Source organism: Acomys russatus, chromosome 2 (assembly GCF_903995435.1).
Source record: "Acomys russatus chromosome 2, mAcoRus1.1, whole genome shotgun sequence".
Classification (NCBI taxonomy): domain Eukaryota; kingdom Metazoa; phylum Chordata; class Mammalia; order Rodentia; family Muridae; genus Acomys; species Acomys russatus.
This window is the reverse complement of record NC_067138.1, coordinates 20,591,262-20,603,320: the sequence shown is the minus strand read 5'-3', so window position 1 is coordinate 20,603,320 and position 12,059 is coordinate 20,591,262. Positions and strand designations below refer to the sequence as shown.

Genomic DNA, 12,059 nt, shown 5'->3' with positions numbered 1-12,059 from the left:
AATGGTGGCAGCCAAGGCTGAGGGTGTAGTTCAGTGGGTAGAGTGCTTGTCTGGCATACAAGAAGACCCTGTTCTCTCCGTGATCCTGCATAAAATAAGAGTGTGATTACCTACACTTTTAATCCCAACACCAAAAAAAAAAAAAAGTTGTAAAAGCCAGATGTTAAACAATTAGAAATTGGGAAACTCGATGCTGTAGAACACATATCTTGTAGAAAGCCAACTATGAAATTATAAGGACTATTCATTCAGACCTTTGTAGATCTTCAGAGAGCAGTCTGTTTCCCTGGTCACTACCTCTTTGCCCCTCTGTTGTCAGCACATGTGGTGGGGACAAATGGAATGTGTCTCTTGTCACATTGCCCTGTTGTAACTAGAATCAGCTCTGAGTTACAGCCCAGGAAGCAGCACCCATGACTCAGGAAGTTGTTTCTGTCTTGTGTCAAAAGCATAAGTTCTAACCGTGGTGCAATGTGGAGTAAAGACCAACGGGTCTGGTGGAGGCATTTATTTGTCCCTTTGTGCATGAATGTCACTTCTACTGCCGTGCTGTGATGGCCAAGAAGAGGGCTTGACAATGTGGCCAAGGGCCCAGTGGCTGGGGGGCCTGCTGGGCAGCTCAGGGCACCTTGGTTGTGCAGGTCGGCTCCACGGTCCTCTGCACTGAGTCCTCTAGGCTGCGGACTGCAGTGAGCTCCACCCTTGGCCACTAGCCTCTGTCCACATTGGAGCTGAGTCCTCTTCCCCGAAAGGAAACGGTGAAGATGGCTGCAGGTGGCATAGCTGATCATCTTCATGGCAATGCCAGGCCACCTATGGTCCTAGTCCCCATCCTCCTGTGTGCCTGCTTGCTGTGTAATAAGCTCCAGGCAGCGACTTCACTTGTTAGTAAACAGAATGCAGGATACAAAGCAGCTTGCATGAATGAAGCAGTGTGTGAGAGGGAAGAGTATGTCATATTAATTCCCAAACATAAGTTAACATACTTTACAAGCGTCACCCAGAAAGGATGGTGACTCGGCTTGAAACCAACATGTATTTTGAAAATTCTCTTAGTGGGTGCATGACCTTCTTGTTTCCAGGGTGAGAGGAGACATATCTGTAACTTGAGATCATTGACATTTATTCTAAAGATTTGTGTTTCAGAACAAAGCCGGCTACATGTTTGCTCTCTGTATGAAGAGCTGTGGAGTAGCCCCATAGGAACCTTTGGTTTTCTGAGCTGAGAAATGGCTGGGGCCAGGGCAGGAAAAGATGGTTCAGCATCCCTAGCCCAAGTTGGCCTGAACTCACTAACCAGTGGTCCCAGAGAACAACCTTCAATCTCTGACTCTCCTCTCCCTCCTTCTAAGTGCTAAGATTATGGGGGTACACCACCATACTCAGTGTGCTGGGATTGAACCTGGGCCTCCTATATATGCTGGGAAAGCACCCCCATCAACTGAGATAAACCCCACCCTAATGCCTAATACTTTTTAAAAGTTTTGTTTTCATATAACATAGCATTTACAGAAAGGCTACTGGAATAGATTCAAGAAATGTTACCCCCTGTCGCTTCATGTCTGTCCTTTCCTCTCTCTTTCTCCTCTCATACAAACACTTCTCCCCCTCCTTCTCTTGTTTTGTTATGTTTCATTTTGTTTTGAGACAGGGTTTCTCTGTGTAGCCTTGGCAGTCCTGGACTCGCTTTGTTGGATTGGCCTCGAACTCACAGTGATGCTCCTGCCACTGCTTCCTGGGTACAGGGATCACAGGCATGCGCCACCATTCCTGGCTACAAACACTCTTTTTATGTCAATTCTGAGTCTTTTGCAGGCATCACATCCCTTTGTGGAGAACCGTTTTAGTACACACTTCCCCAGAACATTTTTTGCACATGCCTGCTGTACACTAACTAAAAAATGAGGCCACCAGCACTAACCACCACCGTTATCTAATCCACATGATAGGCCTGTGCTGCCAAATGTTCTAATAAGGTGATGTGTATAGGGTTTGGCTTCTAGTCCAGGATTCAATCCAGAGTCCTACATCATAAAAGTGTCACCCTTCCCCTGTGTCTTTTCTTTTGGAACAGTATCGCTCACCTTTTCGTTGTTGGTGACGACATTCTATAGGTCCCCAGCCATTTGCTTCATAAAATGCCCCTCAACTTGAGGTTTGTCTCGAGTTCTCACCACTAGGCAGGAGTTGTCTATTTGGACCAGGTTCGTAATAAAAAAAACCGCGCTGTTCCCTGGGAGAGCTTCTCTGCAGCTTTGTTATTTGGCTAATGTGCTGTTTGCTAGGCTATCCCACTGTACGGTTGCTAGTCCTCATCTTTTATGAGCAGTCCGCTACCCTAGCTTTTGCTGGCAATGGTTATCTTTGCCTGATCATTCACTGTGCTCGGTTGATCTTGTCTGGTTTTGGAGCAAGCACTCTATGACTGAGCCCCACAGTGATCTTGAGTTATTCATTGTTAAAGTGATGGCTACAAATGGATTTTTTTCCCCAGATCCATCATTCCTCCTGTGCTTCTCAGATTCTACCACGAAGATGTGGTCCTCCCCCCACCCCCCCTCTCCACAGCCATCTGTGTAAAGACAGAGCCACCCCCCCCCTCCCCACAGCCATCTGTGTAAAGACAGAGCCACCCCCCTCTCCACAGCCATCTGTGTAAAGACAGAGCCACCCCCCCCACAGCCATCTGTGTAAAGACAGAGCCACCCCCCTCCACAGCCATCTGTGTAAAGACAGAGCCACCCCCCCTCTCCACAGCCATCTGTGTAAAGACAGAGCCACCGCCCCCTCCACAGCCATCTGTGTAAAGACAGAGCCACCCCCCTCCCCACAGCCATCTGTGTAAAGACAGAGCCACCCCCCCTCCACAGCCATCTGTGTAAAGACAGAGCCACCCCCCCCTCTCCACAGCCATCTGTGTAAAGACAGAGCCACCCCCCTCCACAGCCATCTGTGTAAAGACAGAGCCACCCCCCCTCCCCACAGCCATCTGTGTAAAGACAGAGCCACCCCCCTCCACAGCCATCTGTGTAAAGACAGAGCCACCCCCCCTCTCCACAGCCATCTGTGTAAAGACAGAGCCACCCCCCTCCACAGCCATCTGTGTAAAGACAGAGCCACCCCCCTCTCCACAGCCATCTGTGTAAAGACAGAGCCACCCCCCTCTCCACAGCCATCTGTGTAAAGACAGAGCCACCCCCCTCCACAGCCATCTGTGTAAAGACAGAGCCACCCCCCCTCTCCACAGCCATCTGTGTAAAGACAGAGCCACCCCCCCTCCACAGCCATCTGTGTAAAGACAGAGCCACCCCCCCTCTCCACAGCCATCTGTGTAAAGACAGAGCCACCCCCCCCTCCACAGCCATCTGTGTAAAGACAGAGCCACCCCCCCCTCTCCACAGCCATCTGTGTAAAGACAGAGCCACCCCCCCTCCACAGCCATCTGTGTAAAGACAGAGCCACCCCCCCTCCTCCCCACAGCCATCTGTGTAAAGACAGAGCCCCCCCCCCTCCACAGCCATCTGTGTAAAGACAGAGCCACCCCCCCCTCCTCTCCACAGCCATCTGTGTAAAGACAGAGCCACCCCCACCTCCCCACAGCCATCTGTGTAAAGACAGAGCCACCCCCCTCTCCACAGCCATCTGTGTAAAGACAGAGCCACCCCCCCTCCCCACAGCCATCTGTGTAAAGACAGGGCCACCCCCCCTCCTCTCCACAGCCATCTGTGTAAAGACAGAGCCACCCCCCCCTCTCCACAGCCATCTGTGTAAAGACAGGGCCACCCGCCCTCTCCACAGCCATCTGTGTAAAGACAGAGCCACCCCCCCCTCTCCACAGCCATCTGTGTAAAGACAGAGCCACCCCCCCCCCTCTCCACAGCCATCTGTGTAAAGACAGAGCCACCCCCCCCTCTCCACAGCCATCTGTGTAAAGACAGGGCCACCCCCCCTCCCCACAGCCATCTGTGTAAAGACAGAGCCACCCCCCCTCCACAGCCATCTGTGTAAAGACAGAGCCACCCCCCCTCCCCACAGCCATCTGTGTAAAGACAGAGCCACCCCCCTCCTCTCCACAGCCATCTGTGTAAAGACAGAGCCACCCCCCCACTCCACAGCCATCTGTGTAAAGACAGGGCCACCCCCCCCTCCACAGCCATCTGTGTAAAGACAGAGCCACCCCCCCCCTCCACAGCCATCTGTGTAAAGACAGAGCCACCCCCCCCCTCTCCACAGCCATCTGTGTAAAGACAGAGCCACCCCCCCCTCCTCTCCACAGCCATCTGTGTAAAGACAGAGCCACCCCCCCCTCTCCACAGCCATCTGTGTAAAGACAGAGCCACCCCCCTCCTCTCCACAGCCATCTGTGTAAAGACAGAGCCACCCCCGCCTCCACAGCCATCTGTGTAAAGACAGAGCCACCCCCCCCTCCACAGCCATCTGTGTAAAGACAGAGCCACCCCCCCCTCCACAGCCATCTGTGTAAAGACAGAGCCACCCCCCCTCCACAGCCATCTGTGTAAAGACAGAGCCACCCCCCCTCTCCACAGCCATCTGTGTAAAGACAGAGCCACCCCCCCTCCACAGCCATCTGTGTAAAGACAGAGCCACCCCCCCCCTCCACAGCCATCTGTGTAAAGACAGAGCCACCCCCCCCTCCACAGCCATCTGTGTAAAGACAGAGCCACCCCCCTCCTCTCCACAGCCATCTGTGTAAAGACAGAGCCACCCCCCTCCACAGCCATCTGTGTAAAGACAGAGCCACCCCCCCCCTCCACAGCCATCTGTGTAAAGACAGAGCCACCCCCCCTCTCCACAGCCATCTGTGTAAAGACAGAGCCACCCCCCCTCTCCACAGCCATCTATGTAAAGACAGAGCCACCCCCCTCCCCACAGCCATCTGTGTAAAGACAGAGCCACCCCCCCTCTCCACAGCCATCTGTGTAAAGACAGAGCCACCCCCCTCCCCACAGCCATCTGTGTAAAGACAGAGCCACCCCCTCTCCACAGCCATCTGTGTAAAGACAGAGCCACCCCCCTCCACAGCCATCTGTGTAAAGACAGAGCCACCCCCCCCACAGCCATCTGTGTAAAGACAGAGCCACCCCCCCTCCACAGCCATCTGTGTAAAGACAGAGCCACCCCCCTCCACAGCCATCTGTGTAAAGACAGAGCCACCCCCCCCACAGCCATCTGTGTAAAGACAGAGCCACCCCCCCCACAGCCATCTGTGTAAAGACAGAGCCACCCCCCTCCACAGCCATCTGTGTAAAGACAGAGCCACCCCCCCACAGCCATCTGTGTAAAGACAGAGCCACCCCCCCCCCACAGCCATCTGTGTAAAGACAGAGCCACCCCCCCTCCACAGCCATCTGTGTAAAGACAGAGCCACCCCCCCCTCCACAGCCATCTGTGTAAAGACAGAGCCACCCCCCTCCCCACAGCCATCTGTGTAAAGACAGGGCCACCCCGCCCCCTCTCCACAGCCATCTGTGTAAAGACAGAGCCAAGTTTCTCGTTCTCCCTCTGGTCACTCTTTTCCCATCGCTATTGTAATGGCCGAAGTGTCACAGGGCAGGTCACAGGTGTGCCTTCAAGTCCTCTGTTGGATTCTGGAAAGTTCCCCATTGTTCTTGGACCCCTCATTGCTTGATGCCCTGAAATACATCCAGTGTCATGTTATATTTTAGAAGCAACCATAAGCGGGTGCCAGTTTTGTTTTGTCTTTGTTTTCTGAGAGGTCTGGGCGTGAAATGTGCACAACTTCTGCAGAGGTGTCTGTGCACCACTGTCCGTCCCTTTATAAATGTCCCCCAAGTGGACTAATTCTTCCAGTGTGGTATCAACTTGTCCATGGTCCTAATGAGGTGCTCTTAGGATATCCCCACTGGGAGAGAACCCAAATTGTGTAGACCATCATCAAGCTAAGGAAACAGCCATCGATTTTCTTGTTAGTGCTGCTGCCATTAGTTAAGAACCGAATTTGTCACACTGAGATTTTTAGCTTCTGTGAGATGCTCAGATAACGTTTTTCTCTTTAGATGTGTGACTTAAGTTGCAGATCTGTGTTAATTAATTAATTAATTAACACAGATCTGCTAAGAAATAAAATAAAGCTTTCCTTCCAGGACTAAGTTTCTTTGGGTCACTGCGCATGCTTTTCTTAATATAATATTGAGTCCTTTCCACTGGTAGTTATAGGTACTCATATCATGCTTACCAGCAATATCTTCCTGTAGCCTTCCTTCTGTTGCTGCTAACACTACTGCTCAAATACGGTTTTAGTTTCTTATCGCTGCTGCATCAATTCAGGGCCACATCTCCAAGCCGCATGCATTCATCCTCTTATGTTTCTAGGGACAAGAAGTATGAAACGACTCTTCCTGGCGTCAGAGGAAGGTGTCAGTAGGCTTGCATTACCTCGGGGCTTCGGAGAACTCTGCTTCTTTGTCCCTTCTGCTTTCTTAAGCGGCTGTGTCTATATCCTTGTCCACTGCCTCATCTTTAAAGCCAGCAACGTAAGCGTCTATTCTTCCTCTCTCTGCCTCCATCCTCTCCTCTGCGTTCCAGAGTCACATCTCCTGCTCTGATTCCACTGCTGCCTCTCTGCACTTCCATCCCTCTTTCCTAAGGACCATGGTGATTATCTTGACTTCACTGGACCATTGCTCTGTCAAGACCCATAACTTCGTCACACGTGCGAGATCCCATTTACCTCCTAATCTGATGCCATAAGCTCCCAAGGACTCGGGTGTGGACATCTCTGAGGGTTGAGGGAGCTCCTGTTCTGCCTTAAATACTTACTCTAGACAAAGGTTATATTTGCTTCACCAAATGTGTCCCTGTGCTTTCTCTTCCTTTCTGTTTTCTAGAACAGTTTGGAGATCATCAGGGCTCTGGGTGGGCAACCTCTTTCCGAGAAACCGTATGGCCCAGATGCTTCTTTACTGAGGGGTTTTTAGCATCCTCTTCTTTGATGGAAACTGATCTGCTTCAGCTTTCCATCTCTGCTAGATCAGCTTCCTGAGCTGTTGTTAAGCATTTGCCTCTGGAGGGCCTGGATGAAGAGGAGTCATGGTGACACAAGGAATCACACAGTTGCACCAGCATCTTTCCTTACTCACTCCTCTTTTTGTAGCTTGAAACCCACCCAGTGGGGACCCTCTCTAAGCCTCCCTTGCTAGATGTGAAGATGTGTGAGCCAGTCCTCCATGTCATCACCTCCTCTCATTTTACACAACAGATACATTAACTTCTCAAGCCAACATCCTGCAGAACCAGGACCCTGCATGCTCTATGCAGTGTGCTATGCCCATTGAATACAATGTACCCATTTAAAATGTGAAGGAACAGCTTGGCAGTGTTGTCACACTGCACTTGGGAGCCACAGGCAGGTGTATCTCTGTGAGTTCAAAGCTAGCCTTGTCTACTGAGAGCTAGTTTCAGGACAGCCAGAGCTATATAGAGAAACCCTGCCTCAACAAACTGTTAACAAACAACAAACAAACTAACTCACCAACTAACCAGCTGCTTGGCCTAAGAAACAGAAAGTTTCTATGGTCACTATCTTCTGTTTCAAACCTTTAACAGGATTTTTGAACATTTCCTCAACCTCCAGGACTAGGAACCAAGTCCCAACCCATGAAGTGCCTTGAGCCCTGTGTAGTCCACCTGCCAGTGGTGCACAATGCCTTCCCTGAGGAAATCTTCCCCCATGAACATCTGCATTCTCTATCTTTCTGGTTTCCCTACAGAACAGCTCTTGTCAGCATTACATGTCTGAAAAGGTATAAGAATAGCACATTTGGATTTGGACCACCTGCACTCATGTCATGCACATAGCTAGGTCCCTCAAGGAGGCACACCTAAAGGTGGCTCCAAGGATGCTCCAGGGAGTACTCTTCCTCATCCCAGCCCATCTGAGCTGTCTTGGGTGAGAGGCTTCTTCTATTACATGTTCATGCATTGCACCTTGCATCTTCCGTCTTCTTCACAAAGATAGTTGCTCCCCTTGCCGCTTTTGAAACTTAGCAAGGGTTTCATTCTGGTGTTTTGTTTTGTTTTTTAATTATTCATTTTATTTGCATTGGTGTTTTGCCTGCATGTTTGCCTGTGAGAGGGTGTTGGATCTTCTGGAACTGGAGTTACAGACAGTTGTGAGCTGCCATGTGGGTGCCGAGAATTGAACTCAGAACCTCTGGAAGAGCAGCCAGTGCTCTTAACCACTGAGCCATCTCTCCAGCCCCAAGGGTTTCATTCCTTTCAGTTAGTTGCCCTTGTTTTCTGGTGGTTTTAAACTGTTTTCCTACAGTCTTGAGAACTGAAGGAGAGCTGGTCTGGCTGTAGGATTTTTGGTACAAACTCTATTTTCTTACTTGAGACAATTCCCACACCCTGAAGGCTTGATCACTCAGCATTACTGCACTGTGGTTTTTTGTTACTTCATGGTTGGTTTTCTGAAGGGACACTTTCACCAGAATACTTTTAAAAATTCTTGTTTCGTATTTTCTCTAGAGTAATTTTGTGTAGACTTAGTTTGTTTTTATTTGTTAGTTTGCTTTTTTTAATTTGGAGAATTTATAAGACTTTTGGTTGGGGGGGGGGCCTTTCCCATCAATATAATCCAATATACTATAATCATACCATTGAATTACTAGGGGCTGGAGAAGTCACGAGCTCTCCCGTGGACCTGAAACATCTCCCCTTCTGCTTCTTTCTTCCTCTCCCACCCATTTCCTGGAAGCATCCTTCTTTCTCCTGGAAGCAAGCTTTCCCAAGACTATCAGCTTGAGTCCCTCCAGTATCCTCCCGTGCTGTCAGTGCCATGACTCACCAGGACTCTTGACAGCATCTCACACATGAGGATGGCATTCCCTTCCAGGCACCTTCCAATCAACCTTGACTTCTATCCTCACTTCTCTTCCCTACTTTTTTTTCTCAAGGCTGATACCAAAGGGTGGTTCATGACTCTGCTGGCATTTGGTACCCATTCTTTTTTTTTCCCAGCTTACAGGTGAGCTGAAGACCACAGACGGCTCCCTCATAGTTCCATCAAAGGTGTGGTTTTTGTGTCGTCTTACTGACTTTTCTTGTTGCTGCACATCTTTGTGAGGAATTCATTTCACTAATCTAAGATCCCTTATTCTAAAGGCCCTCTGAGCCCAGTCAGGAAGAAAGCTGGTTTGCTCTGTGCACATGTAAAACCCACTCACATAGAGGCTTCCTGGAACCTCACACCTATGAAAGGCAATGTCTGTGAAGACACGTTTCGAGTGCCTAACGTAAAGGGCTTATGCATCTCCATTTCAACTTGTTGTTGCACTGAGTGCACTAAGCATTTACCTATTAAGTTCAAATACTTTGTAATCTGTCAGTTACCAGGAATTCAATAAGTACAAACGGCTTTCACATTAACAGCCGAGGGACCCAGGTGAGCAGGCTCTGTCCCTACATCAGGCACAACAGTGTCATTTCCACACCGGCCATGCTTACTCCCCAGAGGTTTTCACTTTTTGCATAGTTCTTTTCCTATTTTTATTTTAATGACACTATGTCATGTATTGAGGCTGGCCTCGAATTCTCTGTGTAGCCACAGATAGTCCTGAGCGTCTTGTTCCCCTGCCTTCACCTCCCAAGTGCTGTGATTGCAGGTGTGGATCTGCTTTACGTGGTCTGGAGATCAAACCCAGGCTTTTGTACATGCCGTGTAACACTTTAACAACTGCCTTACATCCCCAGGCCCCTCCTTTCCCCATTTTTATCGCCATTCGGTCACCTTTGTGTGCAAAGATCACTCTTCAACAGTCAAATACTAGGAGAGACTTCTTTTCCTTCTTACATTTCAAACCAGCATATAAAATAGTTACGTTGCTCATCCTGTTGAGTCAGAAACATTTTTGCTGCACTAATGAGGTCTGTTGGTTTCTCTTCCCACAGAGGACAATTATGGGATGGATGGGAAGGTTAGTCGGTCCAGTGTTGCTTCAGACACCAACTGGCAAGGCCTGGAGGAGTTGTCCGGTGTGGACGATGATAATGATGAGCACAGACATCACCCTAGACCGAGTCTGGAGACCTGGACTAACCCCCTGAGGGCTGTACATAGAGCATTGGCACTGCAGAGCAGCCACTCCAAGCAAAGCAGAGCAAATGGGACTCCAGCTGCTCAAAGCGGTGGCTTCACAGTCACCTCTGCTGAGCTCTTGGTGCTGGCAGAGATGGCCTCTACAGAGTCAGGTGAAGACCCAAGTCACGTGACTGGGGAAACAGCTCCCTTGACCTTGCCAGCCAATGTCCAAACTTTGCATTTGAAGCGACCAACAATAAGTCCGGACGGAAAACTTGAACGGAGTAACGACATTCCTGAAGTGAATCATTTGAATTCTGAACACTGGAGAAAGAGTAAAAACGAAAGGCAGACAGGACGGGAGGAGATCCACCATCATCTTGAAGGTGACATCAGTGGCAATGGCATGACAGAGCTGGTGCTCCTGTCTCGTCACAGGCTGCAACCTACCAGCCAGCATCAACGAAAATATCCCCAGGATGTGGAGCCAGAAGAGGATGCTTTTGAAGACCAGCGGCATCCTCGTGCTCGTCCTGACAGAACTTCCATTCATCGGGTGTTCGGCGTGTCCAGAGTGGAGCAGCCTGTTCATTCCAGCCACACAGAGAGAATGCCGACCAAGACAGAGAAGAATGACACGAAGGAGTGGGTACCGAATCTAGAGGGCAGTGCCTCCCCTCCACTCATCTCTGGTTAGATCAAAGCTTGCCTAAACATATGTTTTGATTAGTAAACTAGCGGTGGCAATCGTAACTCCCAACAGTTTGAGCTCCCCTGGGTACATTTGCACAGTAGAAATTCATGTGCGTTGTAATTCACTATGTTAACCAGGAATAGAAAGGAGGGAGGGGCGTTTTCTGTTTTGTTGCTTTTTGGTACTAAAACAGTATTATCTTTTGAATATTGTAGGAACATGCGTATATAAAGTCTATCCAGTCAAAATGGCTAGAATTGTGCCTTTGTAAGTTTTAAAAGCTTGGCATCCTTAGTGAATCTGTCAACACATCTTCCCTGGCTGCATAATGAAGTTTGGATTTGTTTCTAACCACTGGAGTTTGTCAACATCATCGTCTTTGGTTTAATAATTTTGCACTTTGAGTTTGCAATACTGTGTCTGCTTGGTTGGTAGTGTTATTATTGGAAAAAGCAAAAACAAGCATATCAGAATCACACTGTCCTAGGCAGGACAAAAGAATAGACCCTCAGCAATGACACACAGTATGGATCACATATTGTTTAATGTTTGCTTTTTCGAGAAAACATGGCATGTATTTTACCTCGACGTGCTAAAATTCATTAGCAGAAAGGCATGGCTCACAATGTTGGTGGTAAAAAAAAATTGCGAATAAGCAATAAACAAAAGAAAAATTACCTGCTTTCTCTGTGCTTTCTATATGCTAATACTGCTAAATTTTTATTACCTTCCTGAAAGAAGAAACAGGACAAAGACTATTTTATTTGAATCTTCATCTTTTTTTTTCTGATTTGGTTAATAAGCTTAAGCATTGAGAAAATATGTGTAGTTTTGACCTTCTATAAGACAATTTTAATAAACTAAAATCGTGAATGCTGTAAAATTTAAATGTACCAGAATGGAGGTTAACTCCATAAACATTGTGCTACGTGAATTTTTTAAAAACTATCACCAAGCTCTGATTTTTCTAAAAGGCATTGTTCAAAACTGCTTTTGATAATCTGTATTCTTGATATCACCCTGTTCCTATTGGACTTTTAGACCAGTTGAAGGATTACCTCATGGAGGAATTTTCAGTGTCCTCTTTAATTTCCCAAGGTCTTGTTGTTGATGTTATTGTTTAGCTCAACAGTGACTTTCTATTTACTTTTAGATAATTCAAACATGTAGACACGTATTTTCTTTAAGTGCTTGAAGTAAACACTTTTCAAGAAAAGTTAATGTGGTATAGTTGAATCCTTGGTAACTTTAAGTCTTTATCATAGAGCCTGTACATATGTTAAACCTAACGAGCTGTTTATC

The 12,059-nt window shown here is 48.3% G+C and overlaps 1 protein-coding gene across 3 annotated transcripts in view; it reads left to right on the top strand.

Moving 5' to 3' along the window:
- Positions 1-10,781, top strand: part of Sulf1 (sulfatase 1) — a 72,917-nt gene extending 62,136 nt beyond the window's left edge. For 2 of the 3 annotated variants that reach the window (XM_051158997.1, XM_051159006.1), the window contains one exon: positions 9,934-10,781. In XM_051158997.1, the coding sequence (XP_051014954.1) occupies positions 9,934-10,760 (827 nt within the window). In that variant the 3' untranslated portion in view covers positions 10,761-10,781. The remainder of the gene's footprint in view (positions 1-9,933) is intronic. The other variant, XM_051159015.1, reaches the window with a different exon arrangement.
- Positions 10,782-12,059: the final 1,278 nt, after the last annotated feature.